The sequence below is a fragment of the Varroa destructor genome, unplaced genomic scaffold (genome assembly GCF_002443255.2).
Source record: "Varroa destructor unplaced genomic scaffold, Vdes_3.0 BEIS01000002.1, whole genome shotgun sequence".
Taxonomy (NCBI): Eukaryota; Metazoa; Arthropoda; class Arachnida; order Mesostigmata; family Varroidae; genus Varroa; species Varroa destructor.
This window is the reverse complement of record NW_019211455.1, coordinates 28,163,033-28,182,919: the sequence shown is the minus strand read 5'-3', so window position 1 is coordinate 28,182,919 and position 19,887 is coordinate 28,163,033. Positions and strand designations below refer to the sequence as shown.

General features: G+C 46.1%; 1 protein-coding gene and 1 long non-coding RNA gene across 5 annotated transcripts in view; one reads left to right on the top strand and one right to left on the bottom strand.

Moving 5' to 3' along the window:
- The window catches only part of LOC111243881 (uncharacterized), an 86,042-nt gene that overhangs the window by 53,752 nt on the left and 12,403 nt on the right, over positions 1-19,887 (top strand). Inside the window, exon 2 of one of the 4 annotated variants that reach the window (XM_022790142.2) lies at positions 17,045-17,136. The exons of 2 other annotated variants lie outside the window; for them this stretch is intronic. Coding sequence is in view for 1 of the 2 variants with exons in the window: in XM_086980184.1 (XP_086836310.1) it covers positions 17,972-18,163 (192 nt within the window). In the remaining variant the exon portion in view is untranslated. Of the gene's footprint in view, positions 1-17,044; positions 17,137-17,747; positions 18,164-19,887 lie in introns of those variants that run through there. One more of the 4 variants, XM_086980184.1, reaches the window with a different exon arrangement.
- Positions 7,072-8,867, bottom strand: LOC111243883 (uncharacterized). The gene is made up of 3 exons (XR_002670646.2): positions 8,626-8,867; positions 8,200-8,273; positions 7,072-7,861 (listed from the first exon to the last, which is right to left on the bottom strand). It is a non-coding gene; the product is annotated as an uncharacterized LOC111243883 (long non-coding RNA).

The following is a 19,887-nucleotide window of genomic DNA, read 5'->3' as shown; positions in this document are numbered from 1 at the left end:
ATAATGAACAGCCATGAAACGGAGCAAACGACTGTCTCATCTTGGCCGTTTAGATTTGATTATAGCTAGCGTGTATCAAACACCTCATCCAATGCTGTTATCAATAGTAGCTGTAACTACAATGGCACATTGAACATATCTCCGTTCTTATTTTTCTCGGTGTTATCGCTCCTCTCACGAACTAGGACGTACTCCGGTCATCCATCCTTCATCTGTCCCTCAATCTATAGCTGAAGTGCTTTCCCAAGTGTAAGCATACATACGAACATCCTTCACACATGCACATATCATGCGGGAAGCGAAGCACTGATGGCGCCAGCACTCCCGTGTTTGAACTGGTCCTCGCACTAATATTGCATTGAGTGTGTCCCGAATGCTCACCCTTGCTGGCCAACTAACTTTCCGCTTCCATTGGCTATGGCGACCATTATTACGCGACTGGATTTACTTGGAGCGCACCTCCTCTGCTGCCGCTATTCCTGCCGTTGTTTCTGCTCCTAGCGCTGATCTGGAGACAGCCAATGTTGAGCCTGCCTGTCTACCCTCGCGCTATAATAAGAACTGCTCCAGCGCCGCTCCACTCTGTAGCCAAGAGATAAAGATAAAATAGCGAGAGGAAAAGAGTTTCATCGGAGGAGACGGGAAGGGGAGGGTGGGCGAGTGAAAAAACATCACATCTTATACAGCTCCTGTCCAGAACGAATCCATCGATCATTTACGTAAATAATTTTATCGCAACCTCAAGTAACGAGCGTCCAGCGAAGAAGTGTGCGCGATCGGCTGTTGGCCAGCGGGTACGCGGTCAGTCGAGCACTTGTACTAGCAGCTACATCGCGCCAGCGTCGCGTAGATCTTTGACTATTATAGTACGCCAGCTCCAACACGGACAAGCAAGCCGGCTAGTAACTAACAATTCAAGTATATGCTGCGAGCTTCGCTCAAGCGGCCAGTGGTGGAAAAATGCTATGGAGTCCGAGCTGAGATCTGAGACTGCCGAACTCACTGCAATGTGTTCGTAGTTCTGCAAAGAGACTATAACGTTACGAACGGAGGAGACAAACTATGGGGAACATCATCATAACCCCCTAGACGATTCGAGTTGATAGCTGACTGTACATGTGACTAGTAGCACCGAGCCACACATCCCCGCGCACTCCCGGGGGGAGGGGGGTCGCAGAGAGCTTCATCAGAACGCCAAAAAAAGCAGCAGAAAAACGTTTATGAACAATGCTTACCTAACTTCGTCGTCTGACGAAGGTATTTTGATAATATTTCTGTCACCTAGCAGTTTGCCCTCGTTAGCTTACCCGCTTAACAGGGTCCGCATGTTATACTAAGTATAAGGTTGAGGTACAGAACTGACTCGGGGGCGTAGGGGAGGCGCGAGCAGAGCTTAGCTGATAGTCGCTACCGCTGCTGCTATAGTATTTCATAGCCTTCTACTTCTATGTAGTTATACTGCAAGTGGTGGTGTGACGCTGACAATAGCTGCCTGTTGAGGCTGCTATTTTTCCAGTCAGTATGCATTGTTAGTCGAAGGCGTGGTAGGGCCGATGGCGGAGATTATCTTCGTGGGCAGACCGGCTAAACCTAACCTAGTCTGGCCAGCCTGGCAGCTTCTAGGGGCTGCCAGAGGCCTCGATGAGCTGATACCAACAAGGTAACCGACGCTCTATGAAACAGGGACCATCGGCCAGAGGGACGAACAGTGTCGGAAAGGGCTTCCCCGTTTCCTCGCCCCAGTAGACGACCGTAGATAGCCTGCATTGGATCAACGAGAGGGAAAGGGCCGACTTAGTGATAGATTATGGATGAATGAATAGATGAATGAATGAGTGAATTGGATGGATGGACATAGCCATGCCTTTAGTTCGCCCTCTTGTTGCACTCGTTGGCTTTACTATTCTGGCGTTGCTGATGATGTTACGGCACGACGATGCCGCTCATGGCGACTTCTATGGACTAGGGTCGCCGTCGATACTGTAAAGATTGTTGATGCCCACGCTGACCCGCGGTTGTAAGCTCAGCGGCGGCAACCACTGAGAAGGGAGAGGTATCTTCCTAGAGGCAGGGGCTAGGGTTAAGAAGGGGAGCAAAAAGAGGCTAGCCAACTGAAGAGGAAAGAGGCAGTCGGGGCGGCAAAAAAGAACCTCGTCGGCAAGAAAGGGCATCGAGATATTATATCAGGCAAGGTAGCATAGGTAAGAGAAAAAAAAAGAGGACAAAACGCGATGTGCGCTGGAGGACTGGCTGGCGTCATCTCGCAATCCAGCAGGGTCGATTGCATGATGCAGACGAGCAGTGCCTCTCCATGTGCAGTTTTACATGCGTACATGTAGGCAAGGTATACCTTCGGTGTGTAGCTACATAACTTGAATGTACATAGAGTATGCACATATACAGTATAAGAACAAATATAAACTAATTAGATAGACTGACTGGGCCTAAGCACGGTCTTTTCGACCGGCCCCTTCGCACTACACCAGCAACATAATACATAGACCAGCTGGCTCGGATCCTAGTGACAGCGATTGTAGCATCTATATATAATATCTATAATATAATGCCAATACCGCTCCCGAAAGCCGCGTTGGGTGTTGGACAGTATAGCATAGCTGCTTGGCAACTCACAGTGGACGGATACGAGGTGGTGAGCAAAAAAGTACTATGGACGAGAAATAGAATGGAATTCTCTGTGTAGGGACACATCTCCAGGACATCGATGGAAGACCCGACAGGACGATGGTTGCAGGCATGAGGAAAAGGCGAGAGACCGAAAGAAAAATATGAAGCTTGTCCACTCGACGATGATGTATCGTCACTCAGCGTCATTCATTGGCAGATTCGCCTCTTGCTAGTATGGGGAATGCGGCATTCGCTCTGGGAGACGACGCAGGAGTCAGTACTGGCGGCTGACGCAGCCATGATTTCCCTGATTTCACCCCACTCCGTCAGCCGTGATAATGAATCTGCCGAAGTCGCCCAGGGGAAAAAGAAGGCTACGCGATTATTTCACTCCTAGCTACAACGACGACGGTCACGAGGATGATTCGGGTGATGCTGGCGATGATGAAGCTTGTATGCTTCGTGTTAACACGATTTGTTATCCTTCACGTTCATTTGTATGCTGTGAGATTCATGTATAGAATACTCGATTTTATTGGTAAACTACAGCTTTGTCCAGTGACACATATATATATACTCGCATGGGTACATACACCATCAGCTACAATTTGTTGTGGATGTATTCTGTTGTCGTTTCTGTAACTATTGACGGCATAAACGTACAGATAAAATCAACGTTTCGACTGTTACGTCTGGCGCCGCTATTATGAATTGCTTTAGACAATGCGGCCTAAGCGTCCTGCAACAGTTCATCGCATGCGTCTTCGCTATAAAGGCAACTAGCACGTTACCATGCATTACGTTGCTACATAATGTACGACGGCAACAATCAATAACACCCTCTCTCGACGATGCGTGCGTTTGCCTATTGGCTGGATCGCTCTTTCTTGTCCACTTCGGTCCTGTTCGTCACCGCCTTCCGTAAAGCCAGCCTTCCAGCCGGCAACGTAACGTTTCAGACGCCGCCTGATGATTCGCGTGAGCGCCGTGCCGTGCGCCACAGTTCCAGGCGCCAAGGCGAGCTAGCCAATCAGACTTCGGCGAATGGACCAGTAACGCGGTTCCAGGCGGTCGCTCAGACGGTCATGGCTTCATTTTTTTTAATAGCAGTTACGGCAGCCTCAACAGCTGCTCCAGAGCAGCAGCGCCTGGACCACAATAGATAATGTTTCTGCGGTGATATAGTGTTTGTATTGCCCCTCTTTCAATCTGCGGCTGAGCTCCCCAGCTTCATAATGTACCTTGCAATAAATATTAGCTCTTCACAACGACGACTTCATGTTGCATCGAGTGGGCCCACCCAAATAACAACCAGCACAGCAGCAAGCATAAGCACTCACTCTCTCACCTCGAATAAACATTAAACACGCTAGCTAGAGCCGTTCGCTCTTGTAACCCTTTCCTGGAGTCATGCCGTTACACTGCTGTGTGGCTGAGTCCCCTAGTAATACAGCCGCCTAAACAGTCATCATGGTAACTATCTAGCTCTGTCCGACTATAATAGCTGAGTACTCGCGTACTCCAACAACAATGCACACCTCGTATCACGATTGCATCTCACATAAAAGCTGTTCCGCGGCCGCGTTCAACAGGATCAACATCAAGCGGCTCTCGTCCCTCCTCTGAAATGTGGGCCGGCCCACTGCCAAAGCACCGTTAAGCTGATGACGCTGCTACTTGTTAGTATGGCGATGTGTGGACGCCAGCGTATTTTGTTGTCGATGCGTTGATATATGTGTGTGTGTGTCGGTGTGCGTCCGCCCTCAAGCACACTGTGTGCCCCTCTCCTTTCGGTGCAGCACTAGAGACAAACAAGGGCGGATGGCCAGCGAATGCCGACGTCGATCGCTGCTGACTCTGATGTCCCTAGCCATAGCGGTGTATGAGGAGTAAAAGGTTAACCGCTCCGGGCCAAATGAGCGATAATTTTTTTGTTCGACAGCTCTAGTAGCCATTGTACTGCAACTAGTAAGAGACTCTACATGGGGGATATAGACTAGACAGGCCCCATGGCTATGGCGACCTCACCATACGCCTTCGTAGAGCAATAAACGGCTGTTCCATTACGTGCGAGTAGATGGCAACCGTTTTACGCTTCGGATATTTTACATTACAAAATGCAATTTCGAAACGCGAACAGGCGCACGGTGTCGTTTATAAGGTTTATTCCGCTACATCTTCAGCTTTAGAAATGCTTTTTTTCTCTACTTTTTGTTTACTTGACCACCGAGCTAGCTAAAGCGAATCGCAGAAGCATAGCAAAAGCTACGTATCATTCGTTGTTGACTATACGAACAACTTAGGCAAACTATCGTGTAGATAAAGATCGTTTTTTCCCCCTCGTGCTACAGCGCGCTAGTTAGTATAAGCAGCGCGGCTACTGGGCCTGTGATGGCTAAAGCAAAGGGCAGCTCTTACTCTTTGGCCGTCGTTCCTACTGCCAGAATTACCGCGGCAGTCGCAGTGAGATTGGCGCTCAGCGCTTTACAAAATTTAATTTACGTTACAAAAGCCCCTATGCCGTTCCCTTCAGGTTAGTGGTGCAGTTGTTTTGATCAAGTCGTCGATGCGACCCTCGTGCTGGTCGCGGTGCCTAGTAACCTCCTGCGATGCTGATCCTGTGTTGCCCTGCGCTCACGTCCAACGCGGGTTCAACAACCCGCGTGACGGTGGCCCCGGCATCATCAGCGATTGTAGCAGTCATTGAAATCTTAATGTCAACATTGCAGCCGGCCACGATTACGGCGACAATGATGACAGCGTTTGCGCTGCTCGTGACGATTCTGATGATGATGCTGCTGCTTCAGGCCCGAACTGGACTAATGTCACACGTACAAATTGAAAACAGTTGTAAGTACTAAGACAGTTGCTAGCGACCATCAGCTCTCGCAGATTAATACTTAATACAGGTAGAAAGTAGAAAAGCTGCTGTTGTTTTCTGATGGAAAATCGCCATATCGAATACAGTTACTTGTAATATCGCTGACAAGTTACAACGCCGACTCAACCGCGTAACAGTTCAGACCAGCACATAGAAAGATAGATGGAGGGCGTCCCATAATCGTATTGCTGGTAGGACTTCTATCCGTGTGGTAGCCATATCATACATACTCATGTGGTTGTGTAAGTGCCACTGGCGGCAAAGGCCGTAGCTATTTTGAGCCGATAGAATTATTCGAACCCTAAATAGGACCAGCGCACTCACCGTGTAGTTAAAGCACGTTTAAGCTTACACTAGTAAATTCACCTGACAATTTAATACGAAATAGCATTTACTATACTAGGTTAAGGACAATACAAATATTGCAATCGTAACTAGTTCTTGGTGTTAGGGGCAGTAACCGCTCTGATTGGGCTGCTTGTTTGTCGATACCGTATGGTACGTTGTTTATGAAAATATTATAGGTTGTGTAAAGAAGCGACATGACAAGCCCCGACGCAGGGGCCCGATCTCAATTGGGTATTAATCGTTAGCGATAGGCGCAATTAATCTTGGTGTAGCTGAGTGCAGTGTCTTGAGTGCGTTGAGTTGGGGCAAGCAAGTTTCAGATATAGGGGTGCGCCTTATTGGCCAGCAGGAATCACGTCAGAAGTTCTGTTTCGCCAATAAAGCTCTCCACAGGCCATGCACCCTGCCGCCAAGCACCAGTGACGTTCGTCATCCGAAATGTGCCCAACAGTGATCTTATTTCTGTTTTACGCCTGCTACCAGGATGATTACGATCGGCCCTGAAGGTCGGAGTAAGGGGCGAAAATTGCCTTTATTCAGTTTTTTGTTTCAGTACCTGCACTGAACAATCCAGAGACGTACTGCGTAGCAATACAGGAAGTAATCCCTTAGGTGAAGATGTTATTCCTCCTCTATCATAAAATTACCTGTATGCGCATATATTGGTCAGTTAGTAAATGACTAGTACAAATTATATGTTTCCGGAGCTTCTGACCACCTATGACGTGTGCGTATGCAGTATGTTTGCAACAGCATCTCTTATTACCAATAGTATAGGACGGTAATGTAGGCCTGTTTGCGTCAGGGCACATCTCATTTCGGTTGATGCTGTAGCGGCTGTATGCTCGAATGTAACGCTACAGATGCTGCGAATTTTCTTTCTGTCCTGAAAATGTAACAGTAAAATCATTAAATGAAAAACAAGCGCAGAGATGGAATACTATCAAACACATTGTAACGCTTCATTATCCGCAGCGCGTCCGATGTCGTCGTGACGCATAGTTCCATCAGACGGCTCGCTCCCACTGCAAAACGAATTCTGTCTATCGTTCCACGTTCAAACCTAGACCGTGTCGCCAAGATCAGCAAGACCCACCAAGCTACTCCGAAAACAGTCCCCTGATACCTGTTAGCTATTAACGGGTTGTTTGTTTCTGACACAAAATTACTTCATGCTGTAGTTCCGATCAATCAGCCCGTGCTCATTAAGAGTCAAATTTTAATTCCATATATTTGCATTTCTCTCTGTAAGCTGTCAGCTAGTTTATTCTTACCACTTAACAATCGCCTGTGCTCTCTTCTGATATAGAAATCAGTTTGAATGAGTGATTCTAGTGATTCGAGAAAGCTGAAAGCACTTGCTCCATTCTTGTACGCCTGCAACGGGTGCACATTTTGCTAGATTGTTCCTTTCAATTTTTCTCTTTGGTTAACACTCACACAGGTTCGGACATAGGAAACTCGTTCAGAGTTATCCTCTTAAGCGGCCAGCGTCGATTCGACACGATGGGTGGGAAAGGAGCATGGACAAACAGTGGTAAAACGACTACAAGGATACCACTCCTTAGTTCGCTTTTTTCTTATACCTTCATTATCTGCTTTATGGTAGCAAGCCGGCCAGGTCTGTTGGTCGGCTATTCAGTAAAAAAGAGCGAGTCCTTCTCGTAGCGCTGAGCATTGCGGCAATTTCCTTCCCACCAGCTCGAAACCTCAATGGAGTAGCAGTCAGTATTCCCATATTGTCCTTATTTATCCATTCTTGTATAGTAGTGATAGGAGGACTTCTCTCTGGCCTACATATAAGCGTCCTCGTCCCCTCAAACTTCTCTAAATCGCAGCGCACTACTAATGTCTGGGCTTTACCCCATCATCCCGCTGACTAGTGAAATGGACCTGTGTTGACCAACACACCACCGTCAAGCTGACCACTGGGCCTAGTGATACCATCGGCGCCGGAAACGACTCCCAAATACGTTTTTACTATAAGAGCTTGAGTCTGAAACACAACTGAAGGAGAAAGGTGTATTGCGAGTTTGCACCCCCAGGCCCTTGAACCCCTTTCATGGAAGGGGGAACCTGGTCGGTTGGAATCAGTATAGCCCGGTGACTGTCAAACTACCTTCTCAAGTGCACCACGCTATTTAAACCTGTAACCCCAACGTATGCTGCTGGCTAAAAAATAATGTGTCCCACTGACAGTAACTTGTTGTAGAAAATTGTCCATGAAGCTAGATAATTATGTCGCGCGTGCGTGTTTGCAATAACATAACTAGTTGATAGTCTTTTCGGGGTGTTTAATGGCTCTCCCATTGCTATTAATATGAGTATAGTTGAAACTGTGTTACCTGATATCGTGGTTGACCGGTCGACTTCACGCTAATCTTCACGCTAACTTAGGGTAACATTTGAAGAAAAATATCTACAAATTAGAAATGTAATATTTAGTAATTTTTTCTTGTTTTTTTTTTACTAGGAAAGGTGTCTTAAAGAGCATTCGCTCCCGAAAGTCATATTCGAATCCATGTAGTTGATACTAGCATTTCTCCATTCCGTTCCATTTTCTTAAATTAGTCACCATGACGATTTTACAATTTTCACTATATGTCACTCGTCATATGTGTAGGCAGCCATAGCACTGAGTAAGAGAATTAACTGTTTTCCTTCTAACGTTGTACTTCTCTAGCTGTAACAGTTGAACGGTGATGTATCTGCACCCCATCTAATTGGGCTACCTAGCCTAAGAAAAAATCTAGACCATAACCAGCCGGTACCTGTCTTACTGGCTCTGCATCAGTTCAAGCCAAGCCTAACTCGCGAATCCCCGTCGTAGGAGCGGCCACCCCACTTATCGAGTCCTCTGAACAATCCCAGACTCCATGCGAAGAACGGTTACCACGACAACTGGCTATACACTTTCCTTATTTATAACCGAACAGTTCACCGGCATAACTAAGGTGCCAGCATCGTTGCTGACTACTAACCAGTCAGCTAGCTGGCCAGCCGCTCATTTTGGTCTTACCCTATCCAACTATTCTAAACCGCTGTCTCCACTAGATAGACCTGATAGTGCGATTTGCGCGCCGCGGTTGGTGGTGGTAGGTTTGTAGCTAGACCACGATTAGTCGATTCGGACCATCCGCGTCGGCTACTCAATGAGCAACTTGCCCAGTTTCAGCCCACCCTGTATGCTCTTGCTAGGCACCTCTTTCGAGCTGAACCAAGCTCAGAGATTGGCGGCACCGGTTAGCGGGTGTACCTTCACGATGGAGGAGCGCCACTGTCTCCCACAGTCAATAGTTAGCTCGGCAGCCCCGAAAACAACGCGGCAACAAACCACGACAATGATTGGGCTTGTGCTTTCGCGGGTCCTGGCTCACTTCCTGGTCTCGGAGAATGCCCAGTGGCTGTTCCCATCGCAGTTGGTGGCCTGGCATGAGATTTGGACATGGCAGGAGATCGGCTTCGGTGGAAGGTCCTAAAAGAAACTGTCCACCTAAACAAAACTCGGGATGTGCGGTATCTTTCACTGTTTGTATTCTACCAGAGGAACAACTGATGGGCACGAGGCCACCGATGTTGGACAGTTGGGATAATGTCAAATACGGCTCCCAGAGGGTTACCAACCAAAACACGACTCTTGCCTCCGCATGGTCTCCGGTTTCCGCTTTCACACACCTACTCGCGCGATGGAGCTATGAAAAAAGGTAGCGAGCGTGGGCCATACGATTTGCTCAGGACTGTACTAGCAGTAGTAACAGACGCACTATAGAGCGGGCTGCATGGGCTAGTCCTTTCGAGCTACATAGTAGTGGCCAGCCAGCGAAACCTTTCGATCCGAACCGAGTCATTTAGTAGCAGCAGTAGAGAAATGGCGTTACGTTAGATAGGGTAAAATTGCAATGAAATGCTGATGTGGGCGATCTATTTACCTGAGGAGATAACCGCTATTAGTTATTTTAGTGGTAGTAAATCGCTGAGCAAAGTACCACGCTGCGTTGATAGCGATGAACGATTAAGGGGCATACTCTTGCCACGTGTGCCATACGTAGAAAACAACATATTTAAACGATCTTCAATACCGACCCGGTATACTCAAACGAACATCTACCAGTGTAAGTACATGTGTACACTTTGCCACTCTATATAACTGAACGTTAAAATTATAATTGCCGACCGCAAAAGAAAGTTCATCGGTGAACGTATTGGATCTCTTTTCCTCTCCACCCGTATGCATTGGCAGAACATTTCTTTGGAAGAACAAAGCTCTCTCCAATATTAATTTTCGGCCATTTTTGCAGCCGAGGAAGAAGCTAGCGCCTTCAATTTGTTCAGAAGCGAGGCCCAATTGAGAGCAAGACTTTCCCTCATTAAGGCAGGATTCGAGGGTAGTTTGAGTTTTCGCCGGTTAGGTCAAAACAGGAAGGTCAATTGATCCCCGAGCGAGTTACGTAAAGAACTCAGATTACTCGGTGGTGCCGCATTCATTTCGTAGAAGACTCCAAAGCATTACGATAACGGGCAGACGATCAATCCGACGAGAGTTTTTTCTTCAGAGAATTTCTCATAAAAATCCAATCGTGTCCCAATCAACTTCAATACAATTAACCAATTCAGCTTACATTCGATGGCAATGAGCACCAGTATTTAGTGTCATAAAAGCGACGCTTCGCACTGGATGGCCTCCTCGAGCTGATGGAAACGTTCCGAAGGCATCATTCTGTATTGAATCAATGTCCGCGGACGGCAAACTTTGGCCTGTTGTGTGCATGAACGCGAGTCATATGCACGGTTTTCGTTCGTATCTACTACGTCAGTATTCATATGCGTCGCCAACCGGTCGATCGCGCAGTTGTACGGCTATACAGTATGTTTGATCCGCACCTGAAGACAACCTAACTAGGTTTAGGGAAGCCAACAATAAACAAACCTTCCGAACCTTCTTAGATCTATCCGAAGCGATCTTGTTCATTCGCTTTTACTCTGCGTTGCTTTTTTACTCATGCCTCTGTCACATCAACCAATCCGTTTTCACCGCAATCGTTCATCAGATCTTGTAGGCAACAAGCCGAGAATCTTCCCAAGGCGGCATTTTCCTTTAGAAATGTTTTCGACGACCGGGGACGAACCCTACTCAAGGTTCAGCCGTTCGTTTGCACAGAATCAGTGGGATCGTAGACGGTTCAGGCCAATCAATGAGACTGGCCACCGTTGTCTCAGGCTAGTTACATAAAAGCGAAGCACTGCAATAAAATCCCTGCGCTCTTAACAAGTCAGCTCAATATGCTTCATTGCGACCGAATAAATTGAGCGGGGAGGAAACGAGGTTATCCACCTGTACATCGGAAGGCAGCAAAGAGCGTGCATAACACAGCAGATTTCCAGCACCTTTCGGATAGCTCCCAATATGAAATTGTGTGAGCCGCAGTGATTCCGTCTCGGTCTAGGAACGTCCTAGGTTATTCTGAATGCTAACGCAGTGCAATTGCATGCGCGACAGCTTTGCTTGAAGTAGAGGCATCCGTCGTTTGGATGGTTCGAAGCAGAAATCTATATAGGGTATCATCTGAAAATGTAATGCGAACTCGGAGTAGCGAAAGCTTATCAGTCGCACGACGTCTCCGGACTTACGGTCTGCTTTCTTGAGTAAAGAACAGGTGAAACAGATACGTTAATGACGGATATATATTTGATGATATAGGTTAGCGCCGATGCCGAAAGGGGCTATTTAAAATTTCATCTAAATGATTAGATGTATATGTATATATACCGGATAGTGAGCTCCAACGATCCAGAACTGCAGTCGATCCCAGCATGTTTTATTGGCTCAAGTACATAATGTCTTCAAATAATAATCTCAGCTGGATTTTTTTCCAGCTCGCTATTCGTTTTCTATGTCTACCTTCGTAATTCACGAAAAAATAAATAAAAACCAATAGCGAACCGTCAGCGTTAGCCAAAAGATGTTGCATGGCTCGAAGATCCTTATAGCTATGCATGACTTCGATAAAGCGTTGATCAGCCGATAACCACGTGGAAAATCGCTTCCTTAACTTTTCGCTGCTCGTAGAGTCTCGCTGTGGCCGCAAAATCATCAAGAAGACCACTGAAGTCGCTTTCGTTATGTTATGAACGGAAAATGATTTTTCTATCAGGTTGCAATGGTAATTATGGAGTTGAGGTTATCTTCGCGATTGCCGATAGGCCAATATGGCTTCGTAGTTCAATAATATAGAACGTTCTTAAAAAATGCAAAAGGTACTGGGCGATAAAAATTGAGAACGACTCACTGTTTAAAACCGGATTCACCGTAGAGTTACTGCCGGTGTATTCCTGTCGCTAACTCCGAATAATCATGGGTATTTCTAGAAGAGCAAAATCGGCCGTTCTGCTATTAATAAAATCAACCTTCATTCCACCTACCGCCCGGGATATCTCATCGAAGTACGCGCATTGAAGCTGATATTAGGGATAGATGTTTGCCACCATCAAACGGACCACATATCTTGCAAATGATAATTTTTTCTTATAATCCGTTAAAGCACTTATGGGTTAAAGACACCGAAGTCATTTGGCACAAATCCAACAAAACCTAACCACTGCTTCAACGTATCGCTAATGTTACAATTAGGATAAATCTATGTACACATAGAGAAGGGTGCGTCTGTGCCCGCATGTAGGTCCCATACTACAGAGTAAACTTTTTCGTGATGGCTTACTTATTAGGCTTATAAGAAAAAAGCCATTGTATTAATACGCGTAAAAGGCACTACGCCCCCTCACAAGTGGTTAAATCTTCTAGACATTCTAGCGACTAGAATGAATTTTTCAAAGGTAGTTGAGTGCTTCCGTTCCATGTAAGTTGAAAAATTAGTTAAAAGCGTCGTCCTCCAACCGAAATTATAGCGGTATTTGTAATGCATATATGTATTATGTCAGTGTGACGTAATGAGGTAAACCATTGGCTCGGGTTCACCTTACATTACGGCACATAGTGCACACATGAAGACTGCCTCCATGCGAATGGCTTCACTCAAGGCCTGTTGTATTAGGGATAAGAAGAATTCATTCGATTGATGAGTTGTTTAGGTCACTCTTTCGTTACCTCGCCTACTGCACCATCGTCTTCGGCGTCCTTCTCTGTATCCTGTTATATAATCCAGACTATACATGCAGGCGTTACATTATGGACCCCGACATAGAACAGGAGTTTCTAGTGCATATAGTGCACATAACAGAAAGGCTATTTTTTAGATAGCTCTCTGCATCTCGATGTACACAGATGCTGGCGCTGTCGGCCTATGTCTGCCGTAATGAGGTACGTAACTAGCTCACCCAACTTGAAGATTCATACATCTGTCGGTGGTTTCGACCCTTTCTTCAACCACCCAGCCGTGGACCTGCGCGCAGTCGAGCAGATCCACCCACTCAAAAGTCGATCCTCGACTGTGTATGTTTCTGGCAAACTTTCGTGCACTGAGAAACCAGTTAATGTTGCCAAAGTGTTTTTTTTTTCTTTAATGGCATAGTTATGGCGGCCAATACACCATGACCGACGCCGTGTTTTTGACGGGTCGCCGGCAATGCGAGTATAGGCTGTGCTAACCGCAAGAATATGCTGATCGTCAAAGACTTTTCACGACGAGACAACAATTATAAACGAAGGGGGGGCCGAAAAAAAAGCTGAAAAGTATTTCCGGAGGACTCTAATTAATTATGAATATGTTCCGCAGTGTAGAAATGCACGTTACTTTCGGCATTTGTTACACATCGCTCATGGCCAGTTCCTATCTGGAACAGCATCGAAATGGTTCGGTTCGATGGCGGTCTGGGCATTAGATTTCAAAGAAACCGACATAACATTGCTTGATCTCCAGATGCAGGTTTTATACGAAACAAAATGAAATGTTTACTTCTCGTAAAACAGGACCTTCCTTTCAGGTTCATAGCGTAGTTCTCTTTGACAGCTCACCAAATTGTCTCTTCAAGTCTTTTCAAGTAGGTCGGCCGGATACGTTCGTAAATGTCTGAAACAAATCGAGGGTTTGCAGACACAAAATGCCCCAATGTAACATAACGATTCCCGTCCATGCACAGCAACTCGAATAATCCTAAATTTTATTCCTTGATTTTCGACAAACACTTAAACGTAAACATTCGTTGTCGTTGCCAAGCGATAAAAACAACCACGTACATGCATGTCGTGCAGAAGGTGTACAAGCGACATTTCAACATGGCCGAATAGTACCCCCAATTCTGCGATAAATCACTATATATATATATATATATTGTAGAATTATTGGATGCGTCTCTTCATTGCTTTCTGTGAGTAGCTATATTATGCGCCCATTTCGCCTACCTTTTCTATAGTTGTGTTTATCACTCAGTTCACCCCGACCGCAAACGCGCCTTTGAAAGAGAAAAGTCCGATAGTACTGCTGACAATAACAACAATTGCAGACCCGAGTCGGAGGCCGTACGAAAAAGCAGTACATCGAATCGAAGCTCAATTCGTGGAGTTTGTAGAAGAGCGCTATGCCGCGCTGTATACGTGTGCATTACAGCGGTTGAGGTCCACTGCTTGAACTGAAGCTTCCGACAGTTGAATTATTGGCATCACAGGCTGTTTGTGTGGGTGGTGTTATTTGGGGGTCTGGCTAAAAAACCGACTAGTGGCGGTAGAGTTAGAAATGTAGATATTAGAAACATGGGGCGGGGGGTTGCTGATTGTATAACTTTGTGTAACTCTTTGCGGTACCGCCAGCTTGAAGGAGGAGCTATACCTGATCGGTGGATAGGTAAATAGGTTTCTAGGTGGGTTTGATCTGAATAAAAACAGGTCCCACGTTGCGAGGCTTGCGCCTGCAAAATTTTCGTGGCGTATTTTACTCGACAAGGATACAGAAGACGAAAATTAGAGAGTACAAGTGGAGAATCGGAAGACGTGAAAGAATATTAGTTCAGGTTGGGCTGGATTGAGAGGTGGATACCGAGCTTTGATGCCGACTAAAACAACTCGTCAAGATAATCGCTGTTAAATACTAGCAACAAAATATAATTTGTACTTACGCTATCCCGGTCAGGACATTGAATACTCTGACGTTTACTTTTTTTGGCCAAACTCATTGATTTGACAAACTGCATTATGCGTGGCGTACGTTTGAAGGGAAGTACCACCTTTGCTTGCGCACAATAGCGAGTTTTACCAAAGGACAGCTAATTTAAGGAGTAACTCCTGAAATATCGTCTTCCAAATGCATTAGACCTTTTCCTTGAGTAAGCTATCTCATTACATTCGCTACCAAGTCACAACACACTCCACTATTGTCCTAAGGCTTAGGAAATTTCCATTCATATTGCATATTTATTAAACACCATTTATGTTGCACGAACACGACATTTATCATTATAAGACCAAATACGTATGAGTCATTCAGCTTGCTCATGTTTTCAAGATATCCCTTCGTTTTCCGCCGATTCCCGCGCATATTCTTCATAGTCTCTAAATTGCGTCGCCCATTCATAGGTGCGTCCAACGACAACGAGAACTTGTCGCTGTTGGACTCTTCCCATCAAAAACAAGTAGTGTCTCTATATTTTTGCGCTTTTGCTGCAGTCGTCGTCACTGCCGTCAAACTGACGAGACGGGTTTCCAGACAGATTCCCTTGGCATTTGCCATCCAACGCAGCTCCGCTGGTCTCCCATTGGCCACTTCCTACTCGCCGGCTGCCCCCTGATTTTCGCCATGTTTTACACAGTACGTTGTTTTAGAATAACACGAAGACTACCGGGCGAGCTTTTGTCCGCTTCTGCGCTCGATAAATGCAAATTGTGCTTCTCCCTTTGCTTCCCCTTTGCATGCTTGGTCGCTAACGTTGCTTCCTGTTCTACCAAGCAAGATGGACGCAGATTCGCCAGGGCGAGCCTTGCCAATCGTCCGTCTACTCATCATATACCCCTCTACCCCTCGAAGTTCGTTCGCTCAAATGACGCATTTTTTCCACTCATTCTCCAGGATAGGCTATGAATCGCCGCTGTCCCCCGCAGGCAGCTATGTCACTACTATAACCATGCTGAAATCTTCCTTCTTGGCCAGTCTGCACTTCACCCGTGCCTGCTATTCGTTCGTTGTCCTTTATGGCCTTAGCGTAGAGAGCGCCAGCGGCAGCAGTCGCATACAGATAGTTCGCCACATACAAGCAAACGGCGAGACAAAGAGTGTCACCATCGCTTTACGCGGTGGTCTTCCAAGTGCGAGGTCCGCGCGGGTCTGCTTGGTCAACAGCAATAGAATGGTAGCAGGGATGCGAGCGATGTATGAGGAAACCACTTTCGGGAAAGAAGGGGAGAAGAGTCTAGAGGGCCTAAGCATATGAGCGATAATGGGAGTGGCCTACAGGCGACTTAGGTTAACTTATGAATAATTTGTTTTTTTTTTTTTAATTGAATTAATTAAGCAACGGGTAACGACGTTGTAGTTAGATGTGTAGGGTCCGTTCTGGACAGTGAACAGAATTTATGCCGTTATAAGTTCGTCGCTATGGCGGTAACGGTAATACAGTGTGCCCAGCAATGGAGGGAGAGAAAGAAAAAGAGAGCAAGTTCGATTGATTGCTTAAGTTCTTTGTTTAAGGCCCCAGTGGTCGAACTTTAGGGGCAATCCTACCGCTTCCGTTGCCACTGTGGTATCTGAGACACCCTCAATCTGTTCTGTCCTAGCAACAATCTCATATCTCCCGCTTTGCCTCGTTAACCGCGGGGTGATAGATACATTCATATCCGCTTGAGCAACAACGCGGTCTGCAAACACATTAATTTAAGCACTTGAGGACGCTAGATAAAACTGAAACGTTTTTACGATTCTTTTTTCAGCCGTCCTGTCTTGCCCTAGGAAAAGTGTAAATATAATTTTAGGTCTGAAAAATAACAAAAGCTATTCTCTGGTTTGTACTTTCATATAATTATGTTACTCACTAAATATGAAGCGTGCGATATGCCCCAACGGGCATCTATTTGTCTTATACAGACAATTTACCCTCGCTGTATTTGGTTAAACATTGCGATACTCAATATATAGCAATAGATGGAAAACACTCAGCAGAATGCAATAGCATTTCCTCTTTCCCTTAACATTTTAAATGTTTGCCTATTAAAAATGTAACCGATCATTTCGTCTTTTTTTTTTCTCCCAGGCAGCTGCCACACGAAGCATCGCTCCGTCCATCAAAAGACGCTCAACATATTTCACCCATGTGTACTTGATCATCACTGAGCCTGATTTGAGGTTTAAGTGTGTTTAGTGTTATTTCTTAGCGTTATTGCTATTTTTAATAATGGTTATAGCGGCGTTATTAGCTAAACCCGTAGTGGTCATAGTATGAGAAATTGTTTATGTGAGCACGTTTATCTACGACTGGTGTGTTATGCACACACACGGCCTAGTGTAGTGTCCATATGTTGCTGTGGAGAGTCACGTCCAAGGCGCGGTCGCGAAGACTAAAAAACTTCGAAGCTTGAATGAACCTGAAGCTTTCAGTCTTAACCGACGCCACCGCCGCGCTAGCACAACCGTCACCGATTCGATATCACAGCCTTTATTTAGCCTTGGCCTAGACCTTCTGCCAGTGACCACATCCTTCGCCGATAGTCACCTGCGTTAGGTGTACCCCATTCCGCGCCTTAAGATTGTTATGTGAGTCGTCTCCTATTACGACGGACGAGATCGCGCAGTGCACATGCTTAAGATATTCTTTATAGTCTCTTTTTTTCGGAACCATCACAAGTTTCCCCTCTTCTTCGCCACCTTTTACCGCTGTGCACCCTTTTTTCGGAATGAACTGCAGAACTTGCTACAGTATGTGTGTCTATGTATGCACTTTGTCGTTCTGATCGTAGTTCCCAATGCTTCGAAATGACGAAATTTCGGGCCTGCAAGTCCTTCTGTTTCTTGACTGTCCCTTCCCGTCTAGATTCGCCAACTTATTCTCGCTCGCTTTCGTACGCACATGCATGTAGACTATGATGACGATCTCTGTATAGATATATAGACCCATATACATATATATGTGTATGTGTGTGTCTTAGACGGCCAGTGATCGGCCAGCCGACAGCGGTTCGTAATGCATCGGCAGTGTCCGGTACTTCGACGGCGTTCAACTGGTCAGAAGAAAATGAAACAAGAAGGAGCGGGCAGAAGTGTCCAGCTGTTCAAGGCATCGCCACTACTCTTATTGCTGTCGATCCTTCCGCTGATGCTAATGTTTCTCTGTACTGTTACAGCCGTCACTACCATGGACGCAAAACCTACTCCGGTTAGTATCGCAAAGAAGTCCAAGGTCGCAGATCCCCCTTTCTAGGTCACCTAAACACACACAGACACACATCATCATCACCGTCGTCGTAATGGTCAGAATCTCCACTTGCTAGGCCTTGAGTAGTTGAAACTGAACCATACTCAGTCAGTACTAATAGCGCGGTCGACGACGCAGCGTTAATACGAGAAGCGGCAAAGACTGTCGTTTATATAAAGTCGAAAAAGAGTTTGACATGGCCTGCGCCGCAGGTCCGGCAACGGCCACAGCGGCTGACTTGATTTCTAGTTGGCGGTAGACATCCTAAACGCCGGCCTATGCGAGCTGGTTAGCCGGCGCGAATCCATCGATTGGTTCGCTGGATCGTCACTGATCCGGTGAGCATCAGGGTCTTGGCGTTCCCAGGACATAGTGAATGGGCTAGCCTGCTTGGATAAGCTAGGCCGCTGGACTGTTTGTTGCTTGATGTTCTTGCAGGACTGAAGTATGGCCTTTGGGCGATCAGGGATAGAGTCTGTGCTAGTCGAGGGGATCCAGGCCACCTTGGTCCGGTGAAAGTTTAGGTTTGTCTTCATGAGTTTTTCTCTGGATAGAAAGAGGATCTCTGCGTCAAAATTGGCTTAGAGGGGCCAGGTCGTTTGAGTCAGCAAGAGCCAGCCGCCTATTCGTAGTAGGCGTCGCTAGCATTCGCTGTGCAGTCTTTTTATAAATAATATAGGAATAAACGGGATCAATATGGTCTGCACTTTATACCCACGACATACGTCCTGTTAAAAGTTTTAATTGTTTATTGGAAATTAAATTATATTTAAGCCAGAAAGAAGTTTAGGGTTTTACTTAATGTGTCGTATTGCCAGGTAACGTGTAAATTATCTTTTTTTTAACTATTTTCTATGTAGCGAGGAGCTTTATACTAACAGCCGCGAAAACTGAGCTTGTGTTATTAGGTAAAGATTGTAGCCAGCGATAGTTAGTCAGCCTGTTGACCTATTCGATATATGTACAACTGCTTTATAAATAGCAATCAATGAAACTAGAGTCCTTTTTCAAGTCTAAGTGTCGAGATCAATACCATATATCTATATAAGTTTCATGATGGACACGGCCGCCTTTGGTGAAGAGAATCTGTTTTACGGTTAGCAAGGGTTACCCCAACTGTGTTTGGCACATATAGCACGTATCCATTGCACAATAGATTTCTGTTCACCTTGCCGACATTGACACTGTCCTTAGTTGTACCGCGTATCCTTACGCCTCGTGCGACCACAAAGTCAGTCACTCGCCAGTGGCCTCTTGAGCTAAACAGGCGACCCCCGTTGCCGTCTCGTGGCGATCATTCAAACAGGTATAGACAATAGTAGAGCTGCAGATAAGTGTGATGCGCGGCTCCTTAAACTAAATTTCGGTTTAACTCACTCTCTCTTGCGCTGCCTTTTGCCGTCTGTCTTGTCCCGTGCACAGTCCTCCTCATCGCCAAATGCATCAGTATGCTCTTCGTTGTCGTTTGCGTCTTCGTCTTCGTCGTCGTCGTCGTCGTCGTCGCCCATGAATCAGCCATAGCGACAAACGCTAGTGACGTCTATAGCAACCATAACGATGTATAGCAACATCAGTAGATCGTTGGCGTTTGGTTGTTCGTTATTCGCTCGGACTTTTTTCTCATCACCCTCTCACTGGGTAGGCTGACGTCTGCCCCATAGATCGGCCGCAGCAGCATCGAGGCA